Genomic DNA, 17,651 nt, shown 5'->3' on the forward strand with positions numbered 1-17,651 from the left:
AAATAGTAGCTCATTTTGAATATGATGGTAGCAACACATCTCAAAAAAGTTAGAACAGAACCTTATTATTCACTTTGTACCACCGCCTCTTCTGGAAAAATCTCCTGATGAGACCACCTACTAAAGCTCTGGCAGAGGACAGTTGTCCGTTTTGCATTTTATGAAGCACCATAGGTTTTCTGTTGGAATGTCTGGACTGCAGGCAGGCCAGTTCAGCAGCCGGACTCTTCTGTGGAGCTATGCTGTTGTGATGGATGCAGTTCGTGGTTTAGAATAGTCTTGCTGAAATATGCAAAGCCATCCTTGAACAGGTTGTCTGGATAGGAGAATATCGTGCTCTTAAACCTGTATTTACCTGTCAGCATTGATGGAGCCTTTCCAAATGTGGAAGGTACCAGTGCCAGAGGTGTTAATGAAGTCGAAAACCATCAGAGATGCAGGCTTTTGAACTGTGCACTGATAACAATCTGGATGGTCCCTTAACTCTTTAGTCCAGAGGACAACACATTTTCAAAAATAATTTCAAATTTGGATTATTCTGCCTAGAAAATTATTTTCCACTATAATACCTTCATACCTTTTAAAATGAGCTTTTGCCCAAAAGGCACAAATTCACGATGAACTGCGTTTGGCCACAGTGATTTTTGATAGAAAATCTAACTAATTTGGCTGTTTTGATCGATGAATTATGAATGGTTTGCCATCTGAGGACTCAGCAATGACAAGCATCCAATATTAATTTTTGGTCTTGTCCCGTGCACAAAGAAACCTCTTCGTATTCTCTGGATGCAAATGCAGTTTTTTGCAGATTGTTCAACCTCTGCCCATCTTCACTTCTCAGAGAGTCTGCCTCTCTAGGGTGCTCTTTAAACAGACAGTCATGTTCCTGACCTGTTGCTAATTAACTTAATTACATATAACTTAACATTTAATAACTTAATAACATTTTCTTTACTTTTACAGCATTTTGTTGCTCTTATGTGAACTTTGCGATGTGTTCCTGTTATCACATTTAAGAAGAGCTAATATTTTTCATAAAGCTGTAAAAATGTTTCACTTTCAAAATTGAATTTGTGTTATTTGTTCTGTTATTAATTAGATATTAGTTTACAAGTTTTGCTATTCACTGCTTTTGGGTTTTAATCTGAATTTGATACAGCATGACAGCCTTTTTGCAGTTGGGTTTGTTTGTATATTTCACCTGTACTCCTAGTAGACTGGGAGCGATGAGGGTGTTTCTTGTCATTGTGAGGTTCCAGGATGTCACGATACTTGGACACCATGAGGACTGAGATGAAATACACCACAGCAAGAGCCAAAAACTGAGCCTGTTTACTGTCCTCCTGAAACAAAGAAAACACACTAAAAATTCTGCATGTATCTTCTTCAGAAAGCACCTCAAGTAAGAGGAGCACTGTTGAATGTAAAATACTGCACGGAAAAAAGGTGTACAACTCACAATATCTCTGAAGACAACAGCCCTGAGGCGGTTAATGTCCATGTCTTGAAGGAGCCGATCCAAATCTCTGATTGGAGACATGCCACCTGTCACTGCATCAACAGGACTCTGCAAGCATGTACAAAAATAAATAAATAAATGCACTACCACATCTCATGTATTACTATCATCTGCAAGTGAAAACAATGCACACAGATTTACAACAATCAGAATATCTACTGTATAACTCTACACACAGCTCAACGAATAAGGTTAAACAGCTCAGGGAGTCCATCCCTCCTGAGATCACATCCTTAACATAATGGCTTTTCTATAGAGCCACTGCATTATAAATGAGCTTTGACACTCAGTTCAGGGAAGAACAACACAACTTTACTGGAAGTCACTGTATCAAATCAAAGGGGCAATGACAATGGCCTAGTCTAGTGTAACAAATAGCAATACATGTAGTAATATAATAACATTTGAGCTAATGCAATAACACTTGGTTGTAGCTAGTAAACAGAAAAAAAATATAAAGGAATTTCAGTTTTTGTTAGACTAAGAATGAAGCACAAAGAAGAGCAAAAGTAGATTAATGATACTTCCGATTTTGTTGTTTTCTTTGTTTCTTTTTTTTGTGAATCCATTCAAAACAGTAATAAAAATCTGGAAAATTGTGACGATAAACGCATTAGGACAAATATGTGGATTACTTGCCTGTGCAGATGCAGACTTGGCTGTTCCAAGCACAGTGCTGGGCATGGCTGTGTAGCTGCGAACTGAGCTTTCAGTGCCATGTTTAAACTGCGCTTGCTGACACTCCAGACAGTTTCTCACTGCCATAGCACACACTGTGGAAGGGCAGAGAATGAGATGCTTTGCTACATCATACAAAGTCACTGTTGGAGAAACATGCGCTGAAGTTAAACTCTTCTTAGTTGTGCTTCTATGCACCCAAATGCAAGAAAAGAGAAATCCAGGACATGAACTCTGAAGACCAGAAGAGGACCAGCTGAGAAGGACAAAAACAAAAGAGAAAAAGTGGGGCCATGACAAGGTCAGTGCTCTGGCCAACTCTGGCAGCACCGCTCACTCTTCTCTGCTCCACCTCTCCTCTCAAGGTCATAGTGCAGAATGAATCATATCCACTGTGTGCAGCTCCCATAATAAATGACACTGTTAGGGTCTGCACATGCTGAGTAGGCAGCAAGATGCGTCCTTCGCCAGAAAAAAAAATATCTTATTGTCCGATAACTTTAGGTGGGTGCTGGAGTGACATGCTAACCATGTAATTTAAAGCACTGCTCCTCTTCCGAGGCCCACGCAACCCCCACTGTTCTGTGCCTGACAACTGACAAATGTTAACTGGTAAGATTACGAAGAGGGGAATTATTCCGTCTGGAAATGGGCTCGCTTTTTCCATTAGGACCACTCTTTCATACGGCCATTTATAAAAGGAGAGGCAGAGGGAGGGGGGGAGATGCTAAAACCTTGTTACAGTTTCCCAAAATCAGATTAGGTGCCAGCAATGGGGAGCACATACCTCATCAAATATTCATTTCATAACAGAGCTGTGCTACGGTGACGGCATTTCCCCTGCAAAACCTGCACAGCAGCAATGAACCAGGAGGAAGACATGTTGTCTGGATAACAAGTTTGAATTTTGACAGCCATATTGTTTGTAACCACAATTGTTTCTAAGAGCAAAATCAGATACATGAATATGTACTGTTGCATAAATGGAGCGAAGCATGAAGAAATCATTTAAACTGCTGTAGAAAACGCTGTGCTACTTTCACTTGGCGTGTGTGTTGTGTTTATTTTGTTGCTAAAAATGAGCACCACAAAGAATAAATAATGGAATAACATCAGTTTCTTTAATTCAGCAATTGTGAGTCGAAGCTTTAGGTGCTGTCAGAGGAAATTTTAATACCCTGGAACAGAAGACAGAACGAGGCTTCAGGCTATGCAGCAATCCAGCACAGCCAAGGCCATTATGGACAACTCACTATATCATGCTAGCAGCCATTTGCAAGTGTTGCCATGCAGCGGGGTTATAATAACATGATAAGAGAAGGCTGATATGAGCAGCCTTAAAGAGGCAGCAACTCAGACTGAAAGGATGAACATGGAAACGAAAGAATAAAAGGGGATAGTGTTAAAAAAAAAAGGCAACAGGGAGCCTAGATTGAAGCTAAAATGGGAGGTTGCAGCCAGTTTATGTGCGACTCAACAAGACAGGATATAGAATGTGGGAAAAAGGAGGAGATAAACAACGGATATTTAGCGAGGGACCAAAGACAAATGGAAAGGTTGTTAAATATGAAAACCTCTCATCTTTCCATATCAGCTCAAATTTTAATTTTGTGCATTATTTTTCTCTTCAAAGTGAAGCTGTGTGGAAAGCTTCCAAAATGATCAAAAACAAGGAAATTACAAAATGCAGTTTCTTTTTAAGGGGTGGATTTTGCAATCTAAGTAATTAATTTATTATATGATGTTAACTAATTGTATTAATTTATTTTAATTAATATAATTGTTATCAGCAAATTTGGTGGTGTATATAACACACACACACACACACACACACACATATATATATATATATATATATATATATACATACATATATACATATACACACATATACACACATCTAAAAATGTAATTATTTGTATGAAAATGGAAACTGTACTAAAATAAGTTCCAAAATATATGAATAACATTAACTTTTGACTGGTCTGCATGATGGCATGTTATAGCATTGATAGAGAAAAGTTCTAATTAATATAAACAAATACTCCAAAATAGCTCAATTTTATGAGAATTTGTATAAATGCAAAACAACTAAAATGTGATGTATGTAAATTTGTTTAAATGCAATAGCTAGACAAATTAGGAAGTTAATTAAAAAGAGAGCACTCAATATTACAGAATAAGTAATCAAATGTGCTTACCGAGGCGAAGGCACTGTCGCAGGATGCCCCCTGATGACATGTTTTTCTCAGCTTCTATCTCTGTGAAGTTGAGTGAGCTAGCAAAGATCAGAACATCTGCAAGGTTGATGAGGCGCTGCAAAAAGGTAACCGATGCCTCAACTGCCAAGCCTTGGGATGGCTCAATGTTTTCAAGCTCATGCTGGAAGTTTAGAGAAAAGAAAAAAAAAATCAAAGTAAGTAATGACAAAAACACACACACAAAAGAAAAACGTATTTAATAATAATAAGAATCATAATAGTGTGCATACATTTGACATCTTCACAGACAAAAGATCCAGACATGTCCAACTACAATTTTTCTTGTACAGTTTTAAATTCGGTTACAGGTCACATAACGCTGGATGCAGCTGAACTATAATGGAATTGAACTTCCACCTATTTGTTCAGGTCAGGAGAAGAATTATGTATGAGTGCTGCAGTGACTGAGGTCAGACTAGACAAAAGCAAACTAACGATGTTAGGAGGCAGCTAACTGTTGTCTAATGTGATCAGAAAAGGTCAATGTGGATTGATAACTTCCTGTGGACACTGCCATCAGCCACATATATAGACAGTGGGGGAAAATAAACAAGCACAAACAAAATCAGCAAGCAATATGCGACTTACGGTGGAAGATGTGGCAGCAGAGAGTAAAGGTAAAATCCCTCCACAAGCCATAATGAGATTGTCCACCACCTGGGAAATGAGGTGTATGCTGTTGTGCACAAACACAACGTTCTCATTGCTGTTCACAAAGTCCAGAACTGTCTTCGTGGAGTGACTATAAGGCAGAGAACAAACAAAATATAGTACTAAAGGAACATTAAAACGACTCAACTCCTACATCATTTACTAAACATTACAGTGGAAATAATGCAAGAGTAAATTACAAAACAATTCTATTAACTAATTAAAACTTCATTTCTGCATGACCATTGGTTTACAAGTTCTCACACTCTGAAAAGCTTAAAAGCTCTGACAGTAATACTCTGAGAAATAATTTGTCTGTAAATTCCTTTACATTTTGTTAAAATGAGTTTCGTATTTGCTTGACAAACCATCTTTTTACATCACAGAAAATACAGGCTTGTAAAGAACTCATTAGGATACATGCAAGACTTAATTATCAGGGGGCTTCTGAGATTAAACCATTTACTTGTTCCTAAAAAGCTTAAGAAGTAAAAAAAAAAAAATCTTTACTCAGATAATCAATATTGTTGCAAGCATTTGTAAAATCAAAGTCAATGAGTGGCTTTCCTACCTCCTCCACATCTGGACATCTGTCTCAATAGAGAAGAGCAGGTCAGTGAGGAGGCGCTGATGCATGTGGGACCAGCGGAATTCTGGGATACGGAACATGGTGGAGCGGGGAGCTGATGTGCCAGTCTCCCTCGGCTGGCCAGATGAACTTCCTGCTTCACCTGCTGAGACCGTCTGACCCTGGCTTGTATCCTGCAGAAAAAAAGGCGTAGGGCTTTAACATATTGTAGATCTGGGAGACTGCAGGTAAAAAAAAAAAGCATATAAACACATCTGAATTCTACATATTTCAACTGGTACCATTTATATCTTAAGACAAAGAGAAAACAGATGCCTACTGTTGTAGAGGTTTCTTTCAGTTCAAGTCTCTCAGTGTCTAAGGCCACGTTGGACACGTCCAGTCGGGCGATTTTGATCTCTTTGGTCTTGCTGATAGAGTCTGTGCTCTTGCGGGTGTCAGAGCTGGAGGTGGTGGTGCTACTGTCAGGGACACCAGACTGGGTTTCCCCTGCAGTGGTGCTACTGGTCTCTGAAGGCTGGCTCAGTGATGTAGTCTCTGAAGCTGCTGAAACCTCCTGGACAGTAGAGGTTGGTGTGGCAACATGGGGCTGCTCATCTGTCGTAGCAGTTTCAGCTATGGAGGAAGACTGTACTTCACTAACATTTTCTTTGTGTGGTTCTGTGATACATTGCTCAGGTGTTTCAGCTGGAGGAGTCTGCCTGTCCAAACAAGGCTCCTGTTTCTCTACAGATTCACCTTCGTTTTCTTGTATTCTAGCCTCCTGAATCTCCTCCTTTTCTTCTTCTTCCATTTTAAGCTCCTGATCTTTCTGATCATTTGTTTTGCCTACATCGTCTCCATGTTTTTCTTCATTTCTGTCTCCTTCACTTTCCTCTCCAGTAGCAGCAGAAACATAAGAGGACTCCTCCTGACTATCATCAGCATCACTAGGGTGGATGTGGTCACTAATAGATGATACATCTACCAAGTCTTCGTTGAAGACAGAAGCTCCACCCAGTGCACTGTTCTCCAGAACAGCTGCAGGCTCAGGGGACATTTGGGCAGTTTTATCTCCTTGTTTTGAAACCACTGGAGCATCTGTGTCTCCTTCATTTAAAGAGTTTTCCGTTGCAGAGTTTGACATTTCTTCTTTATTGTCTTCACTCTCACATTTGTCATCAGGGGGTTGTGAATCATCACTAGTAGATGTTGCAGAGCTCCCAACTACCTCGCCTGCTTTTGCATCAGCAGTTTCAGCCTGGTTGCTATGTTCATTTTCTATATCATTATTGCTTTGGTCACACGAAGTCTCAGCCACTGCTTGCTTGTCGATCTCTTCACTCTGTTCCCCTGCATTTGCTTTTTGTGTCATAGTAATGTCAGTTTCTGTTCCGACACTTGAGCCATCTGTAGGGGACTCTTCCACCATCTTCTCCTCTTCTTCTTCAGCCCTGGCCAGAATGTTGGACACAGTGATGGATGTGTGTCCCCTGTCCTCGCTGGCTTCCTGTGGCCTGGAGGTAATGGTGGAACTAGATGCTGAGTCAAAGGATTTCTGAGATACTTCATCCACTGTGAGCTCAATGACAGTGGAGGGCGCAGTCTCTTCTGCAGGTGGCCCATTAACACTTTTCATGGTCTCAGAGCTTTGGCTGACGCCAGAAACTGTGCGAATTAAGCTCCGAGAGCCTGCAGACTCTTGATGCTGGTACTGACGAAACATTCGTGACAGATTCTCTTTGTGCTGCTCAAAGGTCACCTGCAAACACAAAAAAATTATTAAAGTGTTAAACACACAAACAGTGCTTTGTATTACCAAACTAAATTAGTTCTAGCCTTGTGAATGGAAAATAAAAATCAGGTCTATTGCGGTCTCATATTTGATCATCACCTCTTTAACCCCATCAAAAAACATGGAATTACCACTGACAGAATGCGGATCTGTGAAATAGTTTCATGTCATATTGGTACATTTTTACCAAAATCTGCTGAATGACACACAGAAAGACGAGTTAAATTGTCATCATTGTGTTTTAGAGGAGAAAAAGTTTAATTACCATGTAATTCAAATATTTAAAAAACCATAAGTGTGACTATACAAATGAGTCTGCAGTTATGCTGGCATAATTGAAAGTTTTGGTAATGATAGAGTAATTTTTTTAAGATGATAATGCAGCTTAACAGAGACAGCTCAGGTTCTATCCCAGAGCCGTCACACCCCTGAACTCTGCATTCACAAAGCACTGTCCATGCAAATTTAAATGTATTTTTTTATTTTATCATTATTTTATCAGCAGTGTATGTTTTTATTGTGTAGCATATTGTGTTCTATTTATTTTTTATTTATCTTAACATGACAGCTGCTACCTCAGTTTCGTTGTGTGCAGAGCAATGTTGTTGCTTCTGTTGATTCTGAGAAAATGTTAAACCTTTTTCAGTGAAGACACATCTTAACATGGCCAGCAAACAGAATGGTTCTCAGAATTAAAATTATGGAAATGGAAAGAAATGTCCAGTACACGTCTCCATCCTGCAAAGTTTATCTTTCAACTCATTAAAAAAAAATAAAAAATAAAAAATAAAAAGGTGGAACCTGGTGGATGAAGTTCATCAGTGAAGTTCATGACAAAGTGTCATAAAAGCAAGAGGAGTCTGAGCACTCATCACCTAGTTAGAAGCAATGCTTTGCATAAAAAGGTTGGGTCTCACCATGTATTTTAGACCAACTCCCTTTAGCACAATACAAATTTGCTCAGGAACAGCTTAAGGAATACAACAAGGGTCCAAAATGTTTACTGGACCTCCAAACTCTCAACATCCCAATCTGATGAAGGATCTTTGTGATGTGCTCAAATAACCACGATGCCTGACAGCAACATTAAATATAACCAGTGGTATAAACCTATTTCGCTTTAAGCAGTTACTTCATGCCATTAAGTTCATCCATTTATGTTTGTCTGATTTCCTGTCATTAACCTGTCTGCCTCACTCTGCATCCTCTGGTTTACAAAGTCTGCTTTTTAACTATCTGAAACAGCCAAGCTTCCTTTTGAAAATTGAGTTTTAAATAATGGAAGCAAGATATTCTCAGACTGTCTTTTTATCCTGAGCTTCTAACAACATCTAACCACTAAGGATCATTTGTGTATAGCGGTGGCATATTTAAAACTTCACTCTTCTATGCAGCTTTCCAAGGCCTATTAACCTCTATCAGTCTTCTTACCATCTGATATGGGTAGACTAGACTGCTAGTCTATACTGACAATGGTCTGCAGTGGCATTTGAGGAAGAGCCCATCCATGTAAGCAGTCATAGATTAGCAGTAGATACTATTAGTGTGTGTCTTCTCGCTGTACTGAGTGCGTGTCCAGCATCGGCAAATCCTCCCACGCCTAATTTAAGACCCTGCATTAATCACTGGGCTTTGAGGACAGAGAGTCAAAGATGGGTCGGTGGTGGAGGGGGCCAAACTAGACCCACTTTGCTTTTTCACCTGAGGCTATTTGGACAGAAGGAGGCAGAAAGAGGGCAAGAGTAAAAGAGTAACAAAGAAAATGTGAAAGCTGAAAGATGAAAAGGGGAAAAAATTAATTGCAAAAGAGGACAGAAAGTGAGTCATTGAGAGAGGAAGAAAGGAAAGAGGAAGAAAGAAGCTGATTATTTGTAATTAATTAGGCGTTATTGTTCTAAATTAGGCTGCTACACGGGTGCTCATTAATCTTCTGTAGTGGGAAGCAGTGATTGGTAATCCATAGCTGTTTTCTGAGTGCACAGCCTGTTCTAAATGCACCAGTGCTCCGTCGTCTCCTCTTTTCCTCCCGCCTTCCCAGTGATCACACAGCAAGACCTTCTAAACCATTAGTTTCAGCTTAATTTGACATTTAGCATTTTCAGCAATTAAAAGGCTGCATTCAGAGTGCATCACTATGGACATTATGCAGGAAAGCATTGAAGCGCATAACATCATAGATTCAGGATACCGTCTGTACATTAGGATGATATATGCTGGCCTTAAATGGGGTTCTGTAACAGATCCAGTTACCATTAGACAGAGGTAGCGAATGTCTCTGTGGTTTTTAAAAGAGCATTTAGCCCCACTACCATATATAAAAACTGCCTTGGGTGGCTGAGACATCAGTGCTGATCTAATCTAATTTCAGCCTACTCCATGACTGAGTCTGGCCTTGGTGGGTTATGGAAAAATGTTATGGTAATGTAGAGAAGCACAGTGGGCTTTTCTAATGTGACAAGTAACATGGTAATAACTGTGTTTAACTGACCCAGATCATACAAAAGATCTGAAATGCTTCGGAAGTGGACTCATAATCAAACTAAGACATATTGCAAAAATTAACCCTGACAAGTCTGTGTTGTTTTATACAATAATTTGACAGCATAAATATGGAATAAATAGAAATAGAAATTGTATTTTTCTTTGATTCAAAAATACCTACCATATAATCAGGTTGTTTTTTTTGTTTTTTTTTTTGTATGTTTATTTGTTTTCCCAAGAGAAAAAAAAACAGACCTGTTAAGTAAGTGAGGGTCAAGCTGGTAAAGCCCCCCCCCCACCCTCTGCGTGCTACAACCCAACAGAAGCACAGGAGTTCCTACTTAACTATAAACCAGCAACTACAAAACAAAGGAGAAATGAGGAGGGCAGCACAGTCCTAATCCAATTAGCTAAATGCAATTCCTCCTTCAAAAATCAATGTCATCTGCTGCTGCCACTCCGGCCGTATACTATTGCACCTGCTCACAACAGATCTTTCTTTATCATTTCTTGTTACCTCCGCCAAGGCGGAGGTCATGTATTCGGCAGCATTGGTTTGTCTGATTGATAAACAAAAAAAACAAAACCTTGAGTATTAGTTTTAAGCCTCAATAATATCAGGAAACAAAAACTGGTTGGACAAACTATTCATTTTCAAGATTTTAAATACCTTCATAAGATTGTATTTTATTATAGAGGAGATGGCTCTTTTCTGAAGTTCTTTACGTTTATGGTGTCTGACACATGAAATGAAGCTGACAGTGGGAGAACGAAGGGCACTGGGACCTTCACGCCTTGATCTTTCTCTTTTGGAGACCTCCTTGTTCACAGACTGATTTGTGTGCATAGATGGACGAGGGGCACCTTGGGTGGGTTGTGTGGGCTGAGAGTGGGAGGGCTGTTGTGTCAGCATGCCCACCTGCAGGAACATCTGTCTATTCAGAGAGACATGTATGCAAATATACTGCCTTGCCAATGACTTGCGGACACACAGACACACAAACACATACAGACACAAACACAACTTTACCCTCTTTATACTTTGTTTTGATTTTTTTTTTCTCCTCATTTTCAAACATCTAGATCTCTATGCCCCAAAAAAGAAAAAAATACACCACTGTATTATTTGCCAGATTAGAATAAGAATTAATCAAATTAAATTTGTAAATAATAAAAATGTGTGAGGTTATGCATACAATTAAATAGTTATTTCTGGTATGCTAGTCCAACAAGGAAACTAACATCTGATGGGTTCAGTTGCTCAACAAAAAAAATTAGCTAAACTTTAAGAAATTAATAATGATAATTATTATTATTAAAAACTACCCTTCTTGTAGCATAACAACAGTTCCTGTATGTTGGATCCTAGAAATGCTTTAGAAAACAGATCCATGCATGTAAGGCAGTCTGTGACTTGCAAATTACTGACAAAAGAAAAATGCAGTATGCATATTGTGATTCCAAGACAACTTGTCACACACAGATGTGAAAACATGCGTTCAGCTTGAGGCATATTGTCCCCATCTGAACTAAACTGCCAATTCTACCACGGCTGAAACAAATCAAACTAAATCTTTGTAAGGGAGAAATGTGCAAATATGTATTTGTGAATGCATATATGCACTTATCAAGAGGCTCCCGGTGGGCTGGTTGCATTTATAAGGCCTTGTTTCTCCGATTGTTCTTGCACAGTTCCGATGAATATTCAATGTGCTCTGAGAGGAGGGCTTGCAAGAAACCCAAGAGGGAATGAGGGCAAAGAGAAAATGCGGCTGGTAACTCACATTCAAACACACACGCATGTGCACAAGCACACACACACACACACGGCCTGCAGCAGTGGGAGGAGAGAGCAACAGTGACAAACAGCTATGGTGCTACAAAGGTGGCAGGAAATCTATCAAATGGGACAATAAAATTGCAATTGAGTTTCTTTAGCTTTTTTATAGCAGATGCATGTATCTTGGAGGCTAGCACCCACTGCAACTATCTGTTTCAGAGGCGGCTCCCTGTACAGCGGCTGCATGCGTGCATGTGTATCTCACATTAAACAAGTGCATGGGTTAATTTACACATGCTTTATGTATGCAGTTGTACTCGACAGCTTTGCAAGTGCAGCTAAGAAAATAAAACAGCTTTAATCTTGCACAATTCTAAGGGGAAAAAGCTTTTTGATTATGAAGAATACTTTTATACGCAACTTGAAACAACACATCAGTTTTACCAGAGCATCAACAAATTTCCACCAGATTTTTTATAACCGTTAAAACGAATACTTCTGTTGCATACATTTAAATAGTGATTAAAGAAATGTCTAATACGTGCATGAGAGTACACAGGTTTAACTATCAATGTGCAATAAAATATCAAGCTGTTTTTCCCTTGTTATCCTTGTATCTTGTGTTCCCCACTGCTTAGTGTTTGGAGGTGTGAAGAAACATGGAGAGTTCAGAGTATCCAGCATAATAATACACAAACAAACACACATGGAGGACATTCAGCTAAATGCTGCCTTCAGACTGCTCATCTTCCCGGCAGTCTGTCTGTGCCCCCTGTTGGACAGCAGCTCTCACAGCAGATGATTTACAGTGAAGCAACTCGTATCACAAGCACTTCTTTAACTCAACTTTCAATCTGCCAGGCTTAAAAACCCCCCAGACCACAATCTGACACCAGCCTCAATTACTTCACTGCTGTGGAACAGAGTCAAGTAATATGATATCAACAGTGAATTTCTAAAGCGGCATTTTGAATTCAACATTTGGAAATAAGAAGTGCCACAAGTTTATTTTTATCTGTGCAATGTGAAAGAAAAAGACTCTTTACATAAATAAAGAGAGGAAAGGCTGAAGGGATTCATTCCAATTGGTTTATACTCCAACTAGCTTTTAAATTATAATCACTGTACAGCTTCCATAGGTTAATCTGATGGGCAACAAGAGGCAAGCTTTGACTGCTATTCGAAGCTACGCTGCAGGTTAGAGAGCCAGACAATACTGCTTTGTAACTTATCATTTGATGAATTTAATTTTGTCAGCATTCAGAAGTAAGAATGCATGTGACAGAGCAGATGGTTTTAACCAAATATCACTCTCCGTTTGGCTGAAATACAGCTGAGGAGCATGGTTATGGTTACAGTTATGTGACGAGTGTTAGATATGGTGTGTGGAGTGAGAAAGACACAAAATCAGAAGATCCCAAAAAAATAAATAAATAAGCAAACAAAGCAGACGTGCTTAAACTTGTGTGTGCTTCTGCATATTTGACATATTGAGAGCTCTGACCTTGGAGTGTGTGATGGACAGGGTGTCCACCCAGACGCGCCAGCCACCCCACTCGTATTTGATGGCGTGATAGAGCAGGATGCGGAAGATGGCGTACACCATCTCTGTGATTTTCTGCTCCTCGCTGTTTCGCGGGTTGATGAAGCAAAGAGAGAGCATCCACTCCTGCCACACCGAGCACTGCAGCAGGCTCCTGAAAGAACAAAAAAGTGCACAGATATGAGAAGGTGGTGGGGTGTTGAATGCAATCATTGCGTGGACTGGTGTGTGACGTACTTGTCTGTGGTGAGAAGTGCTGGAACTCTTACCTGCGGTTCTCTCGGCTGTTATTGAACAGCTTGATCATGTCTGACAGAAAGACCCTGCGCACCTCCATGCTCTCAGGAGATGAGGGAGAGTTCTTCAGGAGAGCAGCTATTACCTTCAGAATCTCTGAAAAAGAAAAAAAAACTCTTTTGTTTACAGCCTTAGGAAAAAAATTTTTAGGGATCTGAAAGAAGGGAATATAAAGGAGTCTTAAAAAATATTGAAGTGTTTTGGAATACACCACATAATAGCAAATTGCCTTTCAAGGCTTAAGACAAAGCCTGAATTCCAAAATGTTCAGTGTTTGCTTCACAGATCAACAGCTATATCAGACATTGGTCTCAACATGTGCAAATCATTACGTCACAAGCTATCTGAAACACACAACGTTACACACCTGAAAATCTGTGGCTTTAGTATAAAAAAAAAAGGTTAAAGCAAAGAGATTGACTGTTTAGATAAATTATCTAGACAGTGTCAGTCTGCATTTGCTCTGAGTACATAGATGGTGGGGCTTGGATTTCACTTGTCTCTTCATACCCCGGCGCTAACCGATCCATCCCCCCCCATTGCCCCAGCAGATAGTTGTGTTGTTTCTATGCCTTAGTCACTCAAATTATGAGTCGCTGAACCTTTACCGCCAGAAAATTACCCCAACATGTACTGGGAATGAGGATGGAGGGATGGCGTGTTCCCTTGTTTTTTCCATTTGGTTTTTGGTTCTTTTCCCTTGAGTTAATTTGAGGGAAACGCTACTTCCTCGGTTTGTTTGATTGGCTCTGACGTTACTAAAGACTGCAATCAGTGGGCCATTTTGGAAGTTTGTCGCAGATTAAATCAAGAGAATACAGAGTAAAAGAGAAACAGACCACCTCTCTAGCATGAGCGCACATGGACAAACCCCTACAAGGTTTCTATGATATATACACCGCCTGTCTGGGATGGTTGGGTGGGAGAGCTTTTAACACAAGAAAGGGCTTAGATAATCAGTGTGTGAATACAGCAAGACCTTGTCAGATTAAGGCTGGTTGGAAGTAAACCTTGGTTGTGATTATACCAAGCTCTTGAATTTCAAACCGTTTAAAGCTGTGTAATGCGTGCATGTGTTTGTGTGTGGAAGAATCAGTATTAAAAGAAAAAAAAGTTTGAGTGTTTTCTTAGTTTAAACGAATACTGAAGAATTCAACATGAAAAGATTTTGTGAGCTGACGTGAAATTGGAAGTAAGTAATAGGCTGAAAATATGGGAAGAGAACAAGGATCAAAGCTAAAGTTTCTGCTTATTATGTTGCCCATTGTAATAAAAAACAAGAACGAAGAAACTAAAAAAAAAAAAAGAAAAACACAGTACACAACATTAAAGACATCCAAGACATTAAAGAAGAGTAAAAGTACACTAACTGTACATGTGAATGCTAAGCAGCATAATATAAAGTAGCAAATAGTAACACATAAATATAGATGAGCATTATTAAATACATCTTCTGTTTCTTCACAATATGCCATAAGTAATGGCTCTCGATCCAATAAATTACATTTCCATGTAATTATGGGATATATATATATATATATATATATATATATATATATATATATATATATATATATATATATATATATATATATATATATATATATATATATATATATATATATATATATACACACACACACATAATTATACATATATATATATTCATATACTATAATATAATTGTATACAGATCACACAGGAAATTACTTGAATGTGATCAAATGGCTAAATTATTCATTATTGAATTAATTTCCCCCCATTCATCATTCTTTTGCATGCAAATTAATCCAGGTAAAAATAATCCAGAGCCTCAATAAAACAAGCAATGAGTATGTGTGACACACCAAGTGTTTGCACCAACCTTTTGTTAAGTTTACATCCGAGTTTTAGAGGTATGAGTGTACACATAGGCTGCAAAATTTATGTTGTTCATTTGCTAGACGGTATATAGCAATGGTGCGATTCCGTGGGGATTATCCTCCTGAAGCATGAAGCCCTAGGTATGCAGAGGGTACCGCTGCAGCGAATGATTTAGGAGAGCAGTGTGGCGCAGAGGAGGCACTTACGTGGGTTGAGAATCTTCACAGTGGAGTCGGGGTCCGGATGCTGTTTATGGATCACTTGAGTGCAGATCTGCTCTGTAAGAATCTACCAGGGGACAGAGAGGGGATTCAAGTCATAAATGTCTACATCATTCTGCAAAATAACAGAGAAACAAAACACAGATCGCTGCTCATGTTTCATGGTCACATTTTTCACTAAGTTTCAATTCTTATTTCTGTAGATGGTGTTCTACAGTATCTGATGTGAATAATCAAATTTAAATATAAAGTTGCAAAATACAAATGAAAATGCAAAAATTTAAACACATGCAAACCTAAAACAAAAAAAACTAATGACATGAAGTTTAACACACTGTATAGCATTAATGTATTTAACTATTGTTTTCTATGAATATCACTTCACTGTAATCACAGAGTCAACGTACGCGAACTGACCTCAAAGAGCACATTGTAGGTTGTCATGGTGAACTGGCTGGAGTGCAGCATCAGACGCTCAGTGAGCAGTGAGAACAGGCCGTGACTCAGCATGACCTCTGCTTTCCTCCTGATCAAGATGTTAAAAGGTCAAAGGACACTTAGTAAACATGGGGATTTGTTGAAACCATTATTCCATGAGAAGATAACGCAGAGCATTTCTCAAACTGGCACATGATGAAAAACTGGTTGTCGCTGCACAGAAATACCGCAACTGCAATCTGTATGGCAGGCTCATACTAAAAAGGAAAAAGTTGCATTTTGAAGAATGTCTGGGGTAAAATGTGCACACTGATCAATGAAAATAATAGCAGGGACTGAAATATGTACTGGTAGGAACTGATTCACATTTAACTCCTATCTGACATCAGTAAAATGAAAAGGACTCTGCTGACTAAAGAAGACCAGTTAATCACTGAAAACTATTTGTCACTTTTATCTCTGAACATTCATCAGCTCCAATTTTAGCTTTTCAGCTTAGCTTTAAACACTGGCGGCTGTTTGCAGACAGTCATTCCTGCATATGGATCACAAGCCTTATAAACATTGCCAAAGAAGAGAAAAAGCTGTGTCCTAGGTTCCTACAGGAGTCCTTGGTTGTAGAGAAGTAAAAGGTGACTATAAAGTCAAATTAAATGATGACCATTTGGCACTATGACTTGAAGCTCATTATTATTTATCACCTAAAATAACTGACTGCTCAGTAAATAGAATAACACTTTTTTTTATTTTTCAGTTTATTTTTACCTACAACTAAATAGAAATATTATGTAAACAGAAGCCGTTTTGTTTTTCTTTTTTAAATGTTATCAGTGAGCATATAATTAAGTTCTTTTGTATATTACAACATTTCAGATTTTTTTTTTTTTTTGATAATTTTAAAGGAAAAGTGCAGAACTATTGTTTAGCCCACTTTAAGTAATTTGTTTTGTAATATTATATATGTGTATATATATATGTGTATATATATATATATATATATATATATATATATATATATATATATATATATATATATATGTGTATATATATATATATATACACATATATATATATATATATACATATATATATATATATATATATACACATATATATATATATATATACACATATATATATATATATATACATATATATATATATATATATATATACACATATATATACATATATATATATATATATATATATATACACATATATATATATATACACATATATATATATATATATATATATATATATATATATACATATATATATATATATATATATATATATATATATATATACACATATATATATATATATATATATATATATATATATATATGTGTGTCTTTTTCTTTCTTACGTCACTTAATTTCAAGTGCAACAGCCCCAATGCACCTTAAAGATGTGTTCACACATTTTTATACCATTATGTCTTCTTTTTTTTTTCCTCAGCTATTATTTTATTTTTCTTTATTTTTTTATTATCTTTTTTTAATACCTTCACATTGACACTAAAAGAACTGCACCTTATACTTCCATTT

General features: G+C 37.9%; 1 protein-coding gene across 6 annotated transcripts in view; it reads right to left on the bottom strand.

Moving 5' to 3' along the window:
- Positions 1 to 17,651, bottom strand: part of lrba (LPS responsive beige-like anchor protein) — a 177,400-nt gene that overhangs the window by 124,482 nt on the left and 35,267 nt on the right. For 5 of the 6 annotated variants that reach the window (XM_041983700.1, XM_041983701.1, XM_041983703.1 and 2 more), the window contains exons 18-28: positions 16,075 to 16,183; positions 15,643 to 15,724; positions 13,546 to 13,669; positions 13,238 to 13,430; positions 6,018 to 7,439; positions 5,681 to 5,871; positions 5,047 to 5,200; positions 4,399 to 4,579; positions 2,159 to 2,292; positions 1,460 to 1,567; positions 1,202 to 1,343 (exon numbers count right to left, since the gene is read on the bottom strand). In XM_041983700.1, coding sequence (XP_041839634.1) covers positions 1,202 to 1,343; positions 1,460 to 1,567; positions 2,159 to 2,292; positions 4,399 to 4,579; positions 5,047 to 5,200; positions 5,681 to 5,871; positions 6,018 to 7,439; positions 13,238 to 13,430; positions 13,546 to 13,669; positions 15,643 to 15,724; positions 16,075 to 16,183 — 2,840 coding nt within the window. The remainder of the gene's footprint in view (positions 1 to 1,201; positions 1,344 to 1,459; positions 1,568 to 2,158; positions 2,293 to 4,398; positions 4,580 to 5,046; positions 5,201 to 5,680; positions 5,872 to 6,017; positions 7,440 to 13,237; positions 13,431 to 13,545; positions 13,670 to 15,642; positions 15,725 to 16,074; positions 16,184 to 17,651) is intronic. The other variant, XM_041983699.1, reaches the window with a different exon arrangement.

The sequence above is a fragment of the Melanotaenia boesemani genome, chromosome 4, assembly GCF_017639745.1.
Source record: "Melanotaenia boesemani isolate fMelBoe1 chromosome 4, fMelBoe1.pri, whole genome shotgun sequence".
NCBI classification, from domain to species: Eukaryota; Metazoa; Chordata; class Actinopteri; order Atheriniformes; family Melanotaeniidae; genus Melanotaenia; species Melanotaenia boesemani.